Below are 21,569 nucleotides of genomic sequence, written 5' to 3'. Positions count from 1 at the left end.
TCTGCACCTTCCTCAGCCATTGGCAACAACTGTTCTGTTCCCCATTTCTATAATCTCATTTTAAGAATGTAATATAGAGTTATAAAATATGTAACATTTGAGGTCGACTTTTCAAAGTTAGCATAATTCTTTGGAGATTTATCCAGGTTGTTGCACACATAGCTTGTTCCTATTGCTGAGTAGTATTCTGTGGTACAGACATACCACAGTTTAACTGTTCACTCATTGAACAACATTTAAGTTATTATGAATAGAGCTGCTATGAACATTTGTGCACAGGTTTTTGTGTGAACTTAGCTTTCATTTCTTGAGGATAATTGCCCAGGAGTATAATTGTTGGCTCGTGTGGTAGTTACAAGTTTAGTTTTGTAAGAAACTGCCAAACTGTTTTTAGAAAGATTGTACCATTTTTCATTCATATCAGCAGTTTTTTTTAAGAATCTGGTTTCTTCACATCTTACCAGCATTTAGTATTGTGACTTTTGTTTATTTTGTTCTAATAGGTGTGTAGTTTTACATTGTTGAGGTTTTAGTTTATATTTTCCTTACGATAATGATGTGGAACATATTTTCATGTGTTTATTTGCCATCTATAAACAATTGGTGAATTGTTTCTTGATGTCTTTTGCACATTTTCTAATGGAAGGGAGTCTCTTTTAGACAGCATACATAAGGATCTTGTTTCAGCCACCATATGTCTTTTGAATGGAGCATTTAATCTATTTACATTTAAAGTAATCATTGATATGTATTTATTGCCATTTTATTATTCATATTTTTCTCTTTTTTTTCCTTAGAGAAGATACTTTAACATTTCCTGTATATTGGTTAGGTGATGATGAACTCCTTTAGTTTTTTCTTGTCTGGGAAGCTCTTTATTTGTACTTTGATTCTAAATGATAACTTTGCTGGGTAGAATAATTTTGGTTGTAGGTTTTGGTTTTATCACTTTGAATATTTTGTGCCATTCCCTTCTGACCTGCAAACTTTCTGTTGAGAATTCAGCTGACAGTCTTAGGGGAGCTTCCCTGTAGGTAACTAACTGCTTTTAAGATACTCTTGTCTTTAACCTTTGCCATTTAATTATAGTGTGTCTTGGTGTGGGCCTCTTTAGGTTAATTTTGTTTGGGAACTCTGCAATTCCTGGACTTGCATGTCTGTTTTCCTTCATCAGGTTAGGGAAATTTTTTGCCATTATTTTTTCAAATAGGTTTTCAATTCCTCACTCTCATTCTCCTTTTCCAGCACCCCCATGATGCGAGTATTGATGCACTTGAAGTTGTTCCAGAGGTTCCTTAAACTCATTTTTTTTTCATCTGTAATTGGGTATTTTCTTCTTCTGTATCTTCCATGTTGCTGATTTGATCTTCTGCTTCATCTGCTCTATTGTTCATTCCCTGTAATGTATTCTTTGTTTTAGTTAGTGTATCTTCATTTCTACCTGATACCTTTTTATGTTTTCTGTATCCATTTTTATGTTTCCCATCTCTTTGTTGAAGTTCTCACTAAGTTCACCTACTTTTCCCCTGTGTTCATTGATCATCTTTATACCAGTGTTTTGAAATCTGCATCTGCTGGATTGCTTATCTCCATTTTGTATGTTCCTTTTTTTTTTGGAGTTTTGTTCTGTTCCTTTCATATGGGACATGTTTCTTTGTCTCCCCATTTTGGTTGCCTCCTTGTGGTTGTCTCTATGTATTAGGTAGAGCTGATACGTTTTCTGGTTTTGGTAGAGTGGCCTTATGTAGTAGGTATATCCTGTATGGCCTAGTGGCACAGCCTCCCTGGTCACTGGAGCCACACTTTCCAAGTGTGCCCCTCCTGTGAGCTGCATGCTCCTATTGTAGTTGAGCTTTGATTGCTTTTGTCATGTCAGTGGGAGGGATTTACTACCAGGCCAATTGGCTGCAAGGATTGGCCATGACCACTGTGGAAGATGTATTGTGGAGAGGTGGATTCCATGGAGGGGGACTCACTTCAGTGGTGCTCTGATGCCCACTGAGTCTACCCCTGAGTGTATCACTTGTGGAAATGGTTGGGTGGTGCTTTGGCATAGTTTAAAGCTGTCCACTGGGTGTCCTGGCTCTGGGGCCTCCCATAAGGTGAAGACCAAGGCACACGTGCCTTGCCCTGGGGTCACCTTGCAAGAGCTATAAAGTGATTTTCAGATGGATGCTACTTATGCTGGGCTTGGAGGTACCTGGTAATGAGGCCAAGCTGTGAACCAACTCTGGCTGTTGCTAGTGCTGGGCTTGGGTCTACTTAGTAAGAGGTATGAGGCCCACTAAGGCCAGATGATTCTTGTTTGAGAGAGTTTAGGAGAATCTGTAGAACAGTCAAAATAGGCTGTTTGTATGGAAACACCGCTGGAAATGGCTCTGGTGAACCCACAAATTAGGTGGGGTGGGTCTCAGGGAACCTTCAGAGTAGGGCAAACAGTATTAGCCAGGTTGATGAAGACTTGGATATGGCAGTCACTTGATGGCTCTCTGAGGGGAGGGCTCCCAGAAGAACAATGGCTTCTGCAGGCATTTCTGTCTGGGAGAAAGTTGCCCGTCTAGTGTTCTGTTTCATGCCTGGCAATTCAGTTCTTTCCTGTACATCCTGGTGGCCCATGCACTATAACTCAGAGTGAGTGAGTTTGAATAAGTCTGTGCATGGGCCCTTTATGAGGAATGTCTCCAGGAGCCCCTGTTTCACTCAGGTAGAATCCCTGCTGGTTTTCATAGCCAGAAGTTATGGGAATTTCTTTTCCTGGCACTGGAATCCTGGGCCAGAGGGCCTGATATGGAGCTGGGACTCCTTCACCCTCAGGAGGGACCTCTGCAGCCGAGCTATCCCTCGAAATTTTACTTGCTGTACATGGGTGTAGGACAAGTCATTCCATGTCTTCAGCCCTCAAGCTAGTCTCAGTGTGGCTGCTTCTTTATAACCTCAGTTGTAGGACTTCTATTCACCTACATTTCAGGCAGTTCTGAATGATGGTTGGTCTGTAGTTTAGTTGTACAATAATCTTGATGTGGCTACGGGAGAATGCGAGTACTGTGTTTACCTCAATTTCCTACTATTTAAACTATTTCTATTTCTAAGTAATACCATGTTGTATGGATATAACACATTTTCTTTATCCATTCATCCATTACTTCAAAAAGAACTCTAGGAAAGTATTCAGTAGGTGACTAAAGATATCATCAGTGTGTTGAGATAATTCTATATTCAGCAACGTTATTTTCTGTGAATGAGATTTAAATTAAAATATTTTAAGAGAAACAACTGAATTTACCATTAGCAGACCCTAAATAAATGAAATTCTACATGCAGAAGGAAGGATGTTATAGAGAGAAGGTCTGAGCTGCATAAAGCAGTAGAAAGGAAGGAAAGCGGTAAATAATGTGGATGGAATTAAATGGATGTTATCTATGTAAAATTGTTTTGGGTTTAAAAGTAAGTAAAATTAAGAATAACTAATTGGAATATTTCATAATTTAGAGTTAAAGAAAATATTTTTGTGTTTAAAAATCTATCATTTGGGAGGATGGTAATGATGTTGATTAGCTGTAGTTTTTGATAAGGTAAATATGGGTGTTCTTTTTCTAGGGGAACTACTAAAAGCACTTGGACAAAGGTGCTAATTACTACTGTACTAGAGGGAAAAAAAGCAGATAAGAGAGAAACAGAGGGCGGGGGAGGCTGGGATGGGAGAAATAGAAAAAAAAACTGTACTTGAAAAATAAATAAATTAAATAAAAAAAAAGACTGACTCACAAATTGAGAGAAAAACACTAAGACTAATATTTTATTTATTATGTTCTAGCCATGTGCTGAACACCAAGAAGAATTTAACAGCATCGGTGGCTTTGTTGTTTTAATATGCAGTTTATTTTGCAATTATATCTCAGATTTTAAAAGTAAAAAAAAAAAAGAAACATAAAAAGGTTTAAGGAGTTTATTTAACCTGATTATAAGTTGAAATTAACTGGCAAATTTAAATTTGATATTAGTAAATGGTTAAGTAACTAATTCAAAGAGAAATCTTGCCCTACTAGATGAAAAAGTGAAATTCGAATACATGTTACTTATAAAGCATTTAAAAAATGATATAGAAAAGTTGAAAGTAAATGGGTACAGATATGCTAGGAAAATATGAAGTAAAATAAAGTTTGTTTAGCTATATTAGTATCAGGTAAAGTGGATTTTTCAGTCATAAAGCTTTGAGATAAAAAGATTCACTTTATAAAGAGTAAAGGTTTATTTTAGCAACATAATAGAACAAAACATTTTTGCATCTAAACACATGGTCTTAAAGTATATAAAGCAAAATTTTAAAGAACTAGATGTAAGACAAATCAGAATCCTAATGTGAGAATTTATCATTTTAAAAAAGAATTTATTTATTTATTTTAGAGAGATGGTGAAGGGAGGGAGAAAGGGATTGAAACATCAGTGTATGGTTGCTTCTAGCACACCCTACTTGGGGATATGGCCTGCAACCCAGGCAGTGTGCCCTGACTGGGAATCAAACTGGCGATGCTTTGGTTTGCAGGCCTGTGCTCAATCCACTGAGCTACACCAGCCAGGGCAGAATTTATCATTTTTAACATAAGTGATAGATGAAGCAGAAAATAATCAGTAAGGTTATAGAAGATTTCATCTAACACAGAAGCTTATTGTAAAGGAAATATGTATAGAAATGTACCCCAAACCTCTGTTACCTATTTCTGCTATTCTCACAGGAACATTTGTAAAACTCACCATAGCCTAGCCCCTAAAGAAAATCTCAGTATATTTCATTGGACTCATATCCTATGGACCATTTAAATTTGAAATCAATTTTTAAAGTTGAATAAATTTAAAAATCATTTCATATATTAGAAATTAGAAAATAAGGAATGAATTAGAAAATGCATAAAATGGGATAGAAGTTGGAACAATAATCAGGCATCTAAAAAGTGAGAAAAAAGGCCCTGGCTGGTGTAGCTCAGTGGATTGAGTACAGGTTAGCAAATCAAAGTGTCACCGGTTCGAGTCCCAGTCAGGGCACATGCCTGTGTTGCAGGCCATCTTCTTAGTACGGGGTGTACTAGAGGCAATGACACAGTGAAGTTTCACTCCCCCTCTTTCTCCTTCCCTTCTCTTGTCTCTAAAAATAAATAAATCTTAAGGAAAGCGAGAAAAAGAACAGCAAAGTAAACCCAAAGAAGCAAGGGAAGAAATAATAAAGAACAGAAATTACTGTAATGGAGACATACAATAGAGAGGGTCAACAGAGTCAAAAGTAGGTAGGCTCCTTGCAAAAACTCGTATAAAAAGATAAATGTTTTTTTGTTGAAGTGGTCAAGAAAAAAAAACAAGAGTGAAAAGTATAACTGAGAACTATTAAAGATGAAAAAAATGGTTATTTCTTATAATTTAAAATTCTATATGTGAATTCTAAAAATTATAACAGTAGTTGTAATTAACCTTAAAAAACAATAAGGATATATTATGATCAATGTTATACCAATTAATTTTGAAATTTCATTGAAGAAGAAAAATTCCTATTAAAATTTAATTTTATAAAGCTGACCGAAGAGGAAATAGAAAATCTGTATAACATCAAAAAACTTTTTTAAAAAAGGTGGGTCAGTAGTTTAAAATCTCTACACAAAATCAACTCCAGGTCTATGTGGACTGCTCAATTATAAAAAACATTCAATGGAAAAAAATTATTTTACAGAAACTAATGCAGAGCACAGATCAAGAGGGATTACTCTACAGCCACTCTTATGAGACTGTCATAATCTTTATGCTGAATTTGACAAGTGATGGTGATGTTTTTGGAGATGAGATGCCTCTTACAGTTTTTTAAATAACTATAATTTTATTATAAAGCTAATATTTACCTTTTGTAATTCAGATTTTTTTAAATTTGGCATTTTGTATTTTTAAAAATATATTTTATTGATTATGCCATTACAGTTGTCCCATTCCCCCCTTCATTCCCCTCCACCCTGCACACCCCTCCCCCACCATTCCCCCCTTTAGTTTATGTCCATGTGTCACAAAAGTTCTTTAGATTCTATATTTCCCATACTATTCTTGCCCTCCCTTCTGTTTATTTTCTACCTATCGTCTTTGCTACTTATTTTCTGTACCTTCTCCCCCCTTCTCCTTCTCCCACTCCCCTGTTGCTAATTCTCCATGTGATCTCCATTTCTATGGTTCTGCTTCTGATCTAGCGCTCCACTTAGTTTGCTTTTGTTTTAGGTGTGGTTGTAAATAATTGTGAGTTTGCTGTCCTTTCACTGTTCATATTTTTTATCTTCTTTTTCTTAGATAGGTCTCTTTAACATTTCATATAATAAGGGCTTGGTGATGATGAACTCCTTGAACTTGACCTTATCTGAGAAGCACTTTATTTGCCCTTCTATTCTAAATGAAAGCTTTGCTGGATAGAGCAATCTTGGATGTAGGTCTTTGGATTTCATGACTTGGAATACTTCTTTCCAGCCCCTTCTTGCCTGTAAGGTCTCTTTTGAGAAATCAGCTGTCAGTCTCATGGGAACTCCTTTGTAGGTGACTGTCCCCTTATCTCTGGCTGCTTCTAGGATTCTCTCCTTCATTTTAATCATGACTAATGTAATTATGATGTGCCTTGGTGTGTTCCTCCTTGGGTCCAACTTCTTTGGGACTCTCTGAGCTCCCTGGATTTCCTGGAAGCCTATTTCCTTTGGCAGATTGGGGAAGTTCTCCTTTATTATTTGTTCAAATAAGTTTTCCACTTGTTGCTGTTCCTCTTCCCCTTCTGGTACCCCTATAATTTGGATGTTGGAACGTTTAAAGATGTCCTGGAGGTTCCTAAGCCTCTCCTCATTTTTTTGAATTCTTGTTTCTTCATTCTTTTCTGTTTGGTCATTTCTTTCTTCCTTCTGGTCCACTCTCTTGATTTGAATTCCCAGTTTCCTTTCCATCACTGTTGGTTCCCTGTGCATTTTGCTTCATTTCACTTAGTGTAGCCTTCATTATTTTCATCTAATTTGCAACCAAATTCAACCAATTCTGTGAGCATCCTGATCACCAGTGCTTTGAACTGTGCATCTGATAGGTTGGTTATCTCCTGGTCACTTAGAATTATTGGCTCTGGGGCTTGGAGCTGTTCTTCTTCTTGAGCCATAATGTTTTGGTCAGTTTGTGCTTGTTACATATGAGGTGCAGAGCCTTAGGTGTTCACCAGGGCAGGGCAACCCAGGTCACTGAGTTGTGACACTGTGTGTGGGGGCAGGGTCAGAGAGGGGCATTGGTGTTTTTTCCTCTGTCCCATGGATTTCGGTTCTCTCTGCTGCTTTCCACAAGCAAATTGGGCCCTTCTGGTGCTGGTTCCTGAGTGTGTGGGCTTGTGCACCCTCCAGGACCCTGTGGGTCTCTCCAACTAACTCTCTGTGAGCCTGGGAGCCTCTCCTGGCACCCCGACCCCCAAATGTTTTTCCAGTTGGTGCTTTTAGACTTTAATTCCCATTGCTGGGGCCCTGGTTTGCTTGGTCTGTCTCACTGCTCACTTCTTTGCCTGGTTTATGGGTCTGGTTTATTGTTGTCAGACTTCAGTACAGTTCAATTTTCTGTGTTTTGGTTGCATTTTTGTTACTAAATCTTTGTTGTCTTTAAACTTGGTTTTGTGAGGAGTTATAGTGTTTCCACCTATGCCTCCATCTTGGCTGGAAGTCCTCGTAATTCAGATTTTTTAAATGTATAATTTTCTTCAGAGTGACTGCATTTCTGTACTTTAATGTGTGTTGTATTTAAGGCAATAACACTTGAATGCTTGGGAGTTACATCATTGTGATATGTTTTAAATTTTCCTTTTCATTTCTTTGTAAGTTTTTCAAACATTTTTATTTTATTTGAGACAGACTTTTTTCTCTATTTAAATTGTTTTATTCTTGAAGTGTCTAGGAAGTTACTGTTTTATGTTGGAGTATATTAAGTAAATCATTAGTTATATTAATTGAGGGCTTCCACTATATGATTATGATTACTGAATCATCAGTAATAATAATAAGCCACATGTATACTGCTTGATGAATTATCACCCTGTTTTCACCCTCATGTAATTACCCCTCAGTCAAGAAATAGGTTCAGTAAATTTAAAAGTCTCATGACTTGTGAGAGTAGAGACTGGGGAATTGCTTAGGAAGGGGTGATTTACTTAAGGATTTCTCTGTGACCTACTTTTGAATGTACTGCTTATATTTCATGCTGCTTCAAAGGAGTGTTGCATTTTCTTCTTGCTTGGTCATAAATGGATTCAAATTATTAATTGTGTATTTGATATAGGAACACAGTTGGACAGAACGACTTGAAAATTATAAGTGATCAAGCAATGAACTCAGGATTGTTTTTTGAAGATAAACCCAAGCCTTCAAAGCAGTTACTTCAGTCTTACCAAGAAGCTTTGCAGCAGCAGGTATTCATTGATTAATCTGTTCATTCATTCACTTAATGTTAAACATTTTATGTGTTTGCACAGTCATCTCTTAGAACTCAGAGCCTAGTAGAGGAGAAAAAAGGACACTAGTTATTTACAATTCACTGTGTTAAGTTTTGCTGTATATATACTAGAATACTGTTGCATGCATAGGAGGGAGAGAAAAATTGCTTGGGCAGTTAAGGGCCTCACATAGTTGTTGATATGTGAACTGCATACATTGAGTAGATTTGAAATTCCTGGTATGTTCAGGGAATGGAATGGATTTGGGGGAAAGGGCTGGAGTGTTGGATTGTGCTGGATTGTGAAGGACTGGCTGTGAGGGGTTTTCAGTTTCATTCTGCTTTGGTTAGCCAAAGAGAAGGTGTTTTAAGCTGCAGAGTGAAAGGAGTAGTTGATGTGAGCGGACTTGCCTTCAGGAAGATAACTGTTTGTGACATGGACGATTGGGAAAGAGATGTGGCAGAGAGATTTTTTAGTAAGTTATTGAGGCAGTTTAGCCAGGAGCCAATGAAGCCCTGAACACACAGTGGGGGTGGATAGGGAGGACACCCAAGAGATAATACTGGGGTGTCAGTTATAGGACTTAGGGTCAGGCAATGAGAAAGAACAGAAGGTTTGAAGGCAATTTTGAGTGTTGTTGTCAGGAGAAGAATGAGGCGAATGAACTAAGGTAGGGAAAAAAGAGGTTGGATACTTCTAGGGAGGAGGACAAGCGGTTCTGTCGTAGTTTGTAATGTCTGAAGAGAGTTTACTGAAGAGTAACTACCAGATATATGGGGTCTTCGGGGGAATACCTATGATTTCTGAGAAGATCCTGGAATTCTTGGTAGGTATAAGTCTGCCTGTGGCAGTTTTCTGTAAAGTTCCACTTGGATTTCCTGTAAAGCTCCTTTTGTTCAGTTTTTACATGGGCAACCTTCTTGAAAAATGGATTTTTTTAAAGTTAAAGGATAACCAACATTATTTTTTGTATGTTAGGGTTCTACAAAAAAGTGAATTTATCTTCTGTTTTCAAGTGAGCTTATTAAAAACACCACTGACAAAAGTAGATTTTCTAACTCTAAAATTTTATTTATGTATGTGATGACTTCCTTTGCCTTGCTGGAGTAGTTGCTTAAATTTTCCATGCAAATGGTTATAATTTTAAAAGTAATTTTCCAAAATGCAGGTACTTGTTCATTGCCTGTCCTTATTTCTAGAGAACAAGCCAGTACCTATAATTTACCTATAATTGATGATGGTGAGACTATATTTTAGATAGTCCAGCATTCATTCCCCAGAGAGCTTTGAGCTGGCTACCTTTTTGAATTCTGAAAGTGGAGTTGGCCCAGGATAGAGTAGACCTGGTGAGGAGTGGGGATTTGGTTGTGGCTGGCCAGGGCCCAAGAAAAGGTGGGTGAAAATGAAAGTAGGGAGACCCTTGGTCCCCATGGGACTAGTGAGGTCAGAGAGGGAATGGCTCAGGTCAACGCTGGGGGTGGGAGTAGGCTTAGTCCATAGTGGCATCAGTGGTTGGACAGGACTCTAGTGGCATGATGTGAGGGAGCAGCAACCATGTATTCTGCCACTTAAGTCTTTTAAAATTGGTGATACCTATATTTGTGATTTAAAATTGTATAGTGAAGCATACTGAAGAAAAATCTCCAGTTTCTTCTCTAAGAAAAATAAAATGAGTTATTAAAACTAACTTCTTGTATCAGAATACTTGTCAGCACTTATTGTGAATGTTTTTTATGTTGTCAAGATTCGGGAAAGAGAAGAAAGAAGGAAGAAAGAACGTGAAGAGAAGGAAGAATATGAAGCTAAACTAGAGGCTGAGATGAGAACTTACAACCCCTGGGGGAAAGGTGGCGGTGGTGCCCCTCTCAGGGACGCGGAGGGAAACCTGATAAGTACGTTAGTTCTATTGATTTGTTGTTTTTAAAAGAAACTAAATGTGTTTTAGGGCTTTTTTCTTTTTTAACTATAAAGAAATTTTGCAGTTATATGCCAACTGAGATCTGAAATATATTTTATGGACTTTATTTCTAAAAGCGTAAAAACTTGGGCTGATACTTAGTCTGTAGCTGGGGGACACAGACAACAAGAGAATTCCTGTTGTGGAGATGCGCAGGGTAAGTTCTAAGACAAAACTGAAGGCCCACTTCATTAGTCACAGAAAGACAGGTTTCTCTAAAGTTGGACTGGACAGTGAGAACTCCTACGTTGGTGTTGGGTTCAGATCTCCATGAGGAAGCCTCTTCTTTCTGCTCTGTCCTTACTTGTCTCAGGAAATGTATCTCTATTTTTTAAGATCATTTATACTCTCTTCTTTATGCCCTCGTCCCCCCATCAAGACCTGAATGACGTGATAGGTTTCTGTTACTAAAATTTTTATTTTCTTTTTTTTTTTAATATTTTATTTATTTATCTTTAGAGGGAAAGGGAAGGAGAGAGGGAGAGAAACATCAATGTATGGTTGCCTTTCGTGCATCCCCTGCTGGGAACTGGCCTGCAGGGAACCGGCCTGCAACCCAGGAATGTGCCCTGACTGGGAATCGAACCGCGATTGTCTGGTTCGCAGGCCCGCGCTCAATCCACTGAGCTACACCAGCTAGGGCTTTAAAATTTTTATTTTCTAAAGTGGTCATAAGTGCTGGCTTGATGACAGTTCAAGAGTACTCCATGCACTAAACATAAAAAGTCACTATGAAAACGAAAAAAGAAACCACATTATTAACTTTCGAAAAGATTGGAGAGTAGAAAGGAGTGCAAATTGTATCCTGTCAGGCAAGGTCTCTTTTTATGTAGCTTCATGAAAAAGAGGTATTTTGATAAATAGTATAATAATAGGTTAGGAAGCTTGTCTTCAGAGTACTGTTTATTGATTTTTATTATAAATTGCCTATCCTCTGATGATAGTAACTCAGTTGCAGAAATGAGCTCATGTTAGTTGGCAAGTTTATACCTAAACTAGTAGTTAGAATTTTAAAGAATTTCCTAGTACTCTGACTAGTGTGACTCAGTTGGTTGGGCATTGTCCTGCAAAGCGAAAGGCCCCTGGTTAAATTCCCAGTCACAGCACATGGCTGGGTTGAGGGTTCAGTCCTTGTTTGCTGTACATATGAGAAGGCAACCAGTGTTTCTCACAATGATATTTCTCTCCCACTATCTCCTTCCCTTCTCTTCTCTCTAAAAATAAAGAAAATCTTTTAAAAAAGTATTTTCTAGTAAAAATAATGAAACCCTTATTTCAAAGGTTTTTAAATATATATATATATATATACACATATTTATATAAAACTAGTAAGATATCTTTAAAATAAGTGATATGGGATAGTATGCAAAGGATGTTGTGCCTAATTCATACAAAAATAAGGAATGAAAAAATTAAGTACTACTTATGTATTGTTTTTCTGTAGGTATATAATTAGCCATGGTATAATAAATTGTTCAGGGAGTAGAGTTATTTTCCCATTTGTAAATCTGTGACGTTTTCTTTTATTCTGTGTATTGTGGAATTATTCTTGTAATACTAGTAATTTTTTATTAAATGATATGATTTACATTTGAAACAAAGTTCCCTTTTCAATGACATCTTTGCAGTTAGCAAATTACACTCTTGACAAATTTGCCTTTTTTATTTTCACTTTTTAGCTGACTTCAAACTTTTTATTACCCACTGAAAGATAAAGGAGTGACAGTTGATTGACAAATCGTTTTTTCTAGTAAAATATCAATATAGATTTGTTTTGATTGATGAATCTGATAGTCTTAAATCTTAAATAATAATTATGAATTTTGCTGAAACATTTTATTTTTATATAAGGGCATTGACTATTCTAATTGGGAGGATCATGTATAAACACAACAATAAATTATAACATGTTACTAATTTTGAAATTTATAGTGTTTGTTTACTTATAGGATATTTATCTTAGTTTATGGTATATATAGGTGAATATCAGAATGTGATTACATTCCCTAAGTACTCACTAGTAGGTAACAGCCACAGATGTGAGTATCATCTGGGAGGAGTCAGCTTGATATCCTGTATCTTGTGATAAAAAAGAATTCTATATGCATTATTATTTGTTGTGACTTCTCATTTATGTAGACTGGCTATTCTAGCAAATTGGATAACAATGAAATTATTGATTTCCCATTTAAATTATTCCATTTTTGTGATTTTTTTAGAGACCTCAATTTTTCCATCGATTCTATTTTCATTTCACTCCCATCTCCAGGTAGATCTCAGGATTTGGTGATGATATCAGAAGCATCTAGCTAATTCTTGTTTTACCATCCCTGGCACTTGGTGATTTTCTTGTAATCAGCTTTTCTCTGTGATTTCACCCAGTCCCTTCTTACATTTCTCAGTTTTTCTACTCATTTCTTATGTCCATTTCTTAACATACTTAGGGTACTTGTATTAAACACAAACAGAACTTGACCTTGTTACATTTCCCTTATCATATAAACCGCATTCCTAAAGTAGCCTGTGCTCATTGCTGCCAGGCAGCCTCTATTGCTTCGTGTTCCATAATATGACCTCTGGCGACCACTGCTCTGCCAGTGCTGCATTTTCAGAAAAAACTGATGTCCTGACTTCCACTTCATGGTTTTTACCATTGTCATTCCTCTTCCTCTTTTTAAACAAAATTTTTATTAATTTAGAAAGAGCCAGAGGGAGGGAGTGAGGAGGAAGAGGAGAGAGATAAAGAGAGAGAAATAACTACTTGTTTCACTTATTTGGGCATTCTCTGGTTGATTCTTGTATGTGTCCTGACTGGGGATCAAACCTACAACGTTGGGGAATGGGGTTAATGCTCTAACCAGCTGGGCTACCCTGCCAGGGCTAGTCCTCTTCCTCTTTGAACCGGGTTGGCAGTTCCTTCCTTCCTTTGTATCCTGTGCAACCTCTCAGATGCCTTCCTCTTTTCAGCTGACATTAGATGCATGCTGTGAACCAGGTTAAATGCTTCTAGGTCTGTGAACACCTTTGTTCTAGGACTGTGTTCTAATGTTGTGTGTTCCTTGAGTTAGATATGCTCTTTCTCCATCCGTTGTCTCCCACCTCATCTCTGAATTCTCCTGTGTTTCTCTTTAGGTCTACTCTGTGGACGATCTTAATATCCTTTTCTTTGCCCCTGACCACTTCTAAAATTCTTCAACCAACCTGTTTTCTGAATCTCTGCACCTGAGGCTTAGTGGATTATGCACACCTAGCTTGCAAAACCGAACTTCACTTGGTAAATCCAGCTCATCATTGCCTTTTTCTGTGAATGCATCATAATTCTGATCATTCAAACTAAAAACTACAGAGTTCTTTTGATTCCTTATGTCCAGTCAGTTAATAAGACTAATGTATAGGTTCTGCCTCTTCAGTGTTCTTTGAATTCTCTTCACTTTCATTTATGCTACCACCACAACTGAGATTTATGTCTTACTTGGGCTTTTGCCATTTCCTCATTACTTCTTCATTCTTCCTCCTCTGTTTTCTACATCTGAGCTATATGTGCCAAAAGTATACCCAATTTTATTATTCTATACTCAGAATCATTGAGGATTCTGGAATCTGACTGAGTTCACATTCTTGCTCTGCCCTTTACTGGCTTTGTGGTCTTTCAGCAAATTAATTTTCTAATCTGTAATACTTACGTGAAAGTAATAGTACTGTATCACATAGGTTATATAGGATATAAAAATAGTGTTAGCTGCCATTATTACTAGTACTACCATAACTAACAAAACTGTTTCACTACCAAAACAGAACTGAGAATCATTAGCTTATGTTTCAGAATATTCCAGAATAGGCATCTTGCCTGTGTTTTTCTACTTTATTTCTCATTTCTTTATTCATTTTGTGCTCTAGTCAAGCTGGACTACTTTAATGTTGCCAGAACACTCTTCATGTTTACTCCCTTGGAGCTGTTTCTCACACTGTCCGTTTCTTTATTAAGCTTTCCCACCCACCTTCACCTGTGAAGCTCTGTGTCCGTCCTGTCCTAAGCATGTGAGCTTTCCCGATTCTGAACTCCCATTCTCATTGGTAACAGTCCCTTGTTATTTGCCATGTTCTCTCTCGTGTCCTAATTGTAATTCATGTTTATAACACATCCTTGAACATAACAGGCTTTCTGCTGACTACTTTTCATACCCAGGTTTAAGTTTGTTGTCATTGCTGCAATACTGTCCAAATTGTTTGTGGAGAACTACTTTTTATGTTAAAATTTTGAGTTCTTCAGTCATTTGGGTCTGTTTTGAAGATTAACCGGTTATTTGACCTAGTCCCACATGCTCAGATTTTTGCTATGTGTGTGTGCTGTCTCTTTATTGCTGTGTAACATTAGACCAACATGTACTGTTCTAAAATAATACTTTCTGTTCTGTGAGTCAGTACTTTGTGAGTGGTTTACCTGGACGGTTCTGTCTCAGGGATTCTTATGGGGTTGCAGTCCAGTACGTCACCAGTGTGGATTGTAGTCGTCTGAAGGCTTGACTGTGTCTGCAGAGTCCGCTTCCAATCTGGCTCCCTTTAAGGGCCCCCAAGGCCTCAGTTTCTGTCGTGTGGGCCTCTCCTTTGGGCTCCTTCAGTGTCCCTGTGATACAGTAACTGGCTTTACTCAGAGTGAGTGATGCAGATCAGGCAAAGTGGAAACCATAATGTCTTTCGTGAAGTAGCTTCAGAAGTCACATACCATCATTCCACAGTATCTGTTCTTGAGAGTGAGTTATGCATGATGGCCCACACTCAGGGGAGGGGAACTGAGCTCCATCTTTAAGAGAATTTTGTCAAAGAAGTGGTGGAAATGTTTTGAAACTGCACACAATTATGTTTTTTCACTAGGAATGCTAATGATTCTGGGTAAATTTCACTATGATTTGCTTTGAATTGTTGTGGTATTTTGTATATTAAAGAGATTCCAGGTTTTGAACAGATAAATATGATTTTTCTGGGTTGCCAGAGATCTATATGTTCTTAAGTTTTCTACTAATTTTGAGTTTATAAGTTTTTTTTTTTAATCTTCTATGTTTTGGTAGTTTTGTTTCTGTATTCAGGGCACCAAGATATCATTGAATTATTCTAGCTCTGTCCTGTTGTTTTCTCTCAGATTTCCTACTTTGAGAAAATGTATTAAGCATACTAATTATAGAAATGTATTTATTGAAATAAATGGCTTATTTTTCCCTCTCAGCTGATTTGAATAGGATGCACAAACAAAATGTAGATGCCTACCATAACCCAGATGCAAGACCATATGAAGATAAAAGGGCCGTTGTATCACTAGAACAAAGTTTAGCCACTTCAAATGCTGAGAACCTAGAAGATTCTGCAAATAAAAACTCAGGTGTTTAATCCCGTTCTATTTTTTCTTTTACATTTCTAAAGTTGTTCAGTAATGTTTCTGTTCTCTGACAAAAGTGTTATTAAATTTGAGAATATGGTTACTCTGAGTCAGGAAGCATAACATGTTATTTGTGCTTTTTGTTACCTTTTCTTCCTAGGTATTTTGGAAAAAGTGAGTAGGGAAATGTAGTTTGCTTCTTATGTGGTTTCTTCTCAGCTTTGTAATTTGCTTAGGTATATTTTAGCTGTGGCTTATGTTTTTGTTTTGCTAGTAGGAGGACATTGCTTAAAATGAAAGTCTTTTGACCCACTTGCACTTGGCTTCTCATACCCGTAACTGTTTGATTGTATTGGTGAGAAGTATCAGATGTGGTATGATGAATTGTACAGTGAAATAAATTTTTTCCTTGTTTGTAATAATCATTTGCTGCCCTTATAAAACTACAGTGTACACAGAACTGAATAATTACATGTTTAATTTGATACCTGATCACATCCTCCTTTTTTAAGCAAATGTCTTTGGTTTGCTATTAAGCAATGGTCTTTAGTTGAAAAGTCTATGAATTGAAAATTACTCATCAACTTTCTTTATGACTTGCCAGGAAAAATAGTCATTTATTAAGGGTATATGAAAATATGTTACATATCTAAAAATCAAAGGAAGTTGATGCTATAAAAGTAGCTATTTATTTGCTACAAATTCCACTTTTGTACTTTCAAAAAAGCACAAAAGTTTTTATTTTAGAGTAGAAACAATTTTACATTAGGAATTTTACATTACTGAAATATCCCGGACTTTAACTTTTTTTATTTTTAATCCATGTGACTGATTAGCCAGCCAGGCAGATTAAATGGGAAGCTGTGATTAGAATCACTAGCCTTGCATCTTTCAAGCCTTAATGGTAGCGCTACTCTGTGCAGCCTTTTTGAATGCTCGGCAGATGGAGTGTTTGCCATTTCCATGGCAGCCTGTGCCACTGTTTGATTCCTGATTACCAGAAATGCTTTCTTACTCTGATCCACAACAGATTTTACCCAGCAGATCCACTTTTGATTTTGGGAGCACTAGAAATTGGAACTTTTGATTTCGATGAAATTAATGTCATTGTGGGTCTGTAATAATTCATTGTGCAATGGGAGCACCAAAACACCTTTCATATTATTGCTGCTTAGAGAATTTTGGCTTCTTTGTGATTATCATTTTTCTCTTCATTTGCCTTTTCTTCTAGTAGCCTGAATTGATATCTCTGTGCTTCAGACCCCATTCTCTGCCCTTTTCTCCCACACCCTGTATTTTTTGTAGTTCTGTCTCAGCCTAGGACTTTCTCTGTGTTAGTAATAAGCATTTAGCTCCACTTGCCAGTAAATCCTGGGAAAACAAACAGTTTCCACAGCCCCTTCCCTGAGAGAGAGCTCAAGTGTGATGATTGCATGTGCTCAGAATTTGTTGTCTATAGCCTTTCTGCATGCCGCCAGGATTTCCCCCTTTTTTTGTGAGTTGAAATTTCCTAAATTAATTTTCATTCCCTAGTAGCCTAAAATAGACTTTCAGAGTGCAAGAAGCTAAGTCATTTAATTCGTTGCTATGCCATCATATGTGTATGAATGTGTGTATGTATACATATATGTATATTTTGTGTGTGTATTTATACACATGTACATTCAATATTTTAAAGGTCTTAGGGAACTTAAATATATCTGAAAATTGAATGTTATAATGTATGCTTAAGGTTCTTCATCCGGAATGTTTGTCTTCATTAAGTCTGTTTTGAGGCCCTTCCTAACATTCATTTTTTCCTCTTTTAGGGTTCTTGGATGAAGAACCATATTTATGAAGTCATATAATTTGACTTAAACTTATTTTCTGGCTAACCATGATGCCTAGATACAGTGTATTTATTTTGTATAGAACAAATGTTTCCCTGTGGTTTTATTTTTATAATTTATTTATTTTACTTTGTCTTTTCCTGTCTTCTATATTTCTTCTCTAATTGCTGCAAAGGCTTAGAATTTGGGTGATTATTAAAGTGAAATATCCCATTCTTGTTTGTTTTGCTGATTAGCTTTTCAACCATAGCATAAGATTATAATGTATTTATAAGCATTGATTTGATTTTCTGCTGATCTATTTGAAGAAGCATTAATAAATTTATTTACTTATTTAGTAGTATTTTCTTAAAGTAAGTACATTTTTAAAATTTAATCTTTATTGGATTTTTTTCCATTACCATTTAGCCCCCTTATAGGGGATTGAAGGGGACCATTAATGAATTTAAATATGGAGGCAAAGAGACCTGTGTGGCAGCTCAACTCACAAACAGCCAGCCTACACAAACCACATGAGTGAGAGAAACAAATGCTTTAGATTTATGGTATAAAGAATGAGTCAGTAAATGAAAAATAATACAAAAAGTTATATGAGACTTAAATTTAAATACCATTTATTTCTTTCTGCATTCACAGAGACTCTTGGGGTATAATTATTTAACCTGCTTTTATGAAATATTTTTCCTTTCTCAGAATGTGTAATACTACTTACAGATAACATTTTTATTATTCATGTTTGTGTCCCATTAATTCGGTAGAATTTAAAAAATATTGCAATCATGAGGAGTCATTTTAATTTTTAGAATGTTTTTAAACCTTACTTTTTTATTTATTGTTTTAACCATGGATGGGAAGACTTTTGGATTTACTGATTCTGTAGACAATTTAGTTATTTTTATATATGTATACATAATATGTTTTAGTATATAATTAAGCAGTATTCTTAACAAAAGGATATTTACACCTATAAGAACTTAAATGTTTATTTTTTGTTTCCATTAGTTTTACTTTAAAGCCTTTGCTGTAATCAGAGTTACTTAGCTTTTAAGCTTTCTTGGTGTCTTTCAGGTACAGATATATTATGATTCTTCAACTCTTAATTTTATTTTAGTTTCACTATTTTCCTTTCTTTCATTACTTTTTGTTACTTCAGATTCTAATCTCAATTTTCCTTTTCTGATTGTAACCTCTGGACTTCATATTTAGCACATTTTTTCAAAATATGAATTTAGTAGCTATTAATGTCTACATTTTCTAAGCATTGGCTAATGATGTGTCTTTGCACAATTTCTCTTTCAAGGTCATATGCAAACACAGAGCTCTCCTTTTGCTCGAGGAAATGTATTTGGTGAGCCTCCAACTGAACTTCAGATTAGACAGCAAGAATTATACAAGAATTTTCTTCGGTTTCAGGTGAAATGTTTACTTTATCGTAGTTTAAAAGTTTCATAAGAGTTTCAATAAACTGAACTTGCTGCAATTTTATTCACAGGATAAAGAATAAATTCTCAAATGCCATACAGTTATCTACAATGTCTAATTTATATCAGATATAGGCAGTAATAAAATTATGTCACTTATATCTGAGAAAAGAATAAGGAGACATGTTAGGTATACCAGTTGACTTAATCTTTACTAAACTTTTTTAAATCGCTAATTGTTGAAGTGCTGAAATTTCTAAAACTGAAAGACTTAATACAATTTCATCTCTTAGACATAGTCTTTCTGGATGCTTATGTATTAGTAGAAAGTTAATATATTTTTAAAAAAGATTTGATATTCTTGACTCAGTAGTATAGTTGTAAATAACCAAAAATTTGACGTAATTACATCTGCATTTATTTGCTGCATTTATATATGTAAACAAGTAGCATTTAAAATACTAAAAATGCCCAAAGAAGATATTCGATCATCGAGTGTTTATTAAACAAAGTTACTGAACTCCTGTCCCCTGCCCACCCTTGTGCTGGATACTACAGAGGGCGCCTGCGATGAACAAGAGACCTGCCCATGAGGGACTCAGTTTCTTCTTCCCTCCCACACACTCCAGTTTCAGATTACTCCTGTGGTCTGCTTAATCTTCCTTTCATATGACTTCACATATTACTCTTTTTTACTCAAAAACCTGGTAGCAGCTTCCCTTTCTTACAGAAATTTCCAGTGTCCTTACTCTGACATTTAAGGCTGTTCAATCTAATCCCAATTTCTTAAATTCCTTTTATAGAGATTCTACTCTAACATGTCATATCATCTTTCTAATCCTAATTTTGTGGATGCTTACATAAGGCAGCTGTCCTAAGGAAGATTGATCTGGCATTAGTGTTTAAGATGTATTATTGGGAGGTTGAAAAGTTTTGAAGCAGGAGGGATTTTACTAGAGTGGTGACAGCAGAAGTGGAGGGAAAGACCTTTCTAAGGATTGCCAGAGTGAATAGAGATTCTGAATATAAGAGAGTGGCACTGGAGGATCCAAGGGTCTTAGCCACTCAAGTCAGGCACCAGCATTTTGAGGGTCATAGAGTTAACCTGTTGAACTTGAAAGACCCCGTGGTGTGGTGCCCATAATGACAACAAGTCAAAATTTAAGTAGCTTCTATTGAACTAAGCAACTGTTCATTCGCATGGTCTAGGGTAGAGTTCAGGAAATAAACTAAAGTCTTGAAATTGTATAGCTTGTTATTGTTTATAAGATACTTTTACATGTAGTATTTCATTAAACCTTAAAACCCTCTGAGGAATGCATTTAATTTTATGACATGCAACTAAAATGCAGGCAGAGGTGCATCCATGGTGGCAGAGCATTGGGAGGCCAGTGCTGGAACCAAGTCTCCTGACTTCAGGGTCACATCTATGGGTGCAGAACTTACATCTCTAGGGGATTCTAGGAGGTCTTCCCTTCTGGAGAAATCTAGTAGTAATGGGGAAGCTTTGACGCTCTTAGTTTCAGAGGAAGTCCAGCTTTCAGCCCTCCCACCTGCAAATCCCAGTGGAGCCGTTAGAGGATTGTCCTCAGATGGTGGTTTACATATTTTTCTAGTACCAGCCTCTTAACCTTCTCCATTTTTTCCCTCTAAGTCTAACACAGAACAGGCTAAATTGTATTTAATATAGTGTCACACAAGAACTACCCTCAAACTTAACTGTTTTTTTAATATATTTTACTGATTATGCCAGTACAGTTGTCCCATTTCCCCTCCTTCATTCCCTTTACCCTGCACACCCACTCCCCCCACACTCCCCCTCTTTAGTTCATGTCCATGTGTCTTTCACAAGTTCTTTAGATCCTATATTTCCCATACTATTCTTGTCCTCCCCCCTGTCTATTTTCTACCTACCATCTATGCTACTTATTCTCTTTACCTTCTCCCCCCTTCTCCTCCTCCCACTCCCCTCCATGTGATCTCCATTTCTATGGTTTTGCTTCTAATCTAGCTGTCCTCTTAGTTTGCTTTTGTTTTAGGTATGGTTCTAAGTAACTGTGAGTTTGCTGTCCTTTCACTGTTCATTTTTTTTTCTTCTTTTTCTTAGATAAGTTCTTTTAACATTTCATATAATAAGGGCTCGGTGATGATGAACTCCTTGAACTTGATCTTATCTGAGAAGCACTTTATTTGCCCTTCTATTCTAAATGAAAGCTTTGCTGGATAGAGCAATCTTGGATGTAGGTCTTTGGATTTCATGAGTTGGAATACTTCTTTCCAGCCCCTTCTTACCTGTAAGGTCTCTTTTGAGAAATCAGCTGTCAGTCTCATGGGAACTCCTTTGTAGGTGACTGTCCCCTTATCTCTGGCTGCTTCTAGGATTCTCTCCTTCATTTTAATCATGACTAATGTAATTATGATGTGCCTTGGTGTGTTCCTCCTTGGGTCCAACTTCTTTGGGACTCTCTGAGCTTCCTGGATTTCCTGGAAGTCTATTTCCTTTGCCATCTTGGGGAAGTTCTCCTTT

At 36.6% G+C, this 21,569-nt stretch overlaps 1 protein-coding gene across 12 annotated transcripts in view; it reads left to right on the top strand.

The window, feature by feature from the left end:
- The window catches only part of CSPP1 (centrosome and spindle pole associated protein 1), a 96,166-nt gene that overhangs the window by 44,791 nt on the left and 29,806 nt on the right, over positions 1 to 21,569 (top strand). For 9 of the 12 annotated variants that reach the window (XR_005083034.2, XM_037148918.2, XM_037148917.2 and 6 more), the window contains 4 exons: positions 8,311 to 8,440; positions 10,209 to 10,356; positions 15,643 to 15,795; positions 18,922 to 19,034. Coding sequence is in view for 11 of the 12 variants with exons in the window: in XM_037148918.2 (XP_037004813.2) it covers positions 8,311 to 8,440; positions 10,209 to 10,356; positions 15,643 to 15,795; positions 18,922 to 19,034 (544 nt within the window). In the remaining variant the exon portion in view is untranslated. The remainder of the gene's footprint in view (positions 1 to 8,310; positions 8,441 to 10,208; positions 10,357 to 15,642; positions 15,796 to 18,921; positions 19,035 to 21,569) is intronic. The other 3 variants (XM_037148914.2, XM_037148913.2, XM_037148916.2) reach the window with 1 other exon arrangement.

The sequence above is a fragment of the Artibeus jamaicensis genome, unplaced genomic scaffold (assembly GCF_021234435.1).
Source record: "Artibeus jamaicensis isolate MK-2021 breed Jamaican fruit bat unplaced genomic scaffold, CSHL_Jam_final scaffold_916, whole genome shotgun sequence".
Lineage (NCBI taxonomy): Eukaryota > Metazoa > Chordata > Mammalia > Chiroptera > Phyllostomidae > Artibeus > Artibeus jamaicensis.
The sequence above is the reverse complement of the archived record's forward strand: the minus strand, read 5'-3'. Positions and strand labels throughout refer to the sequence as shown.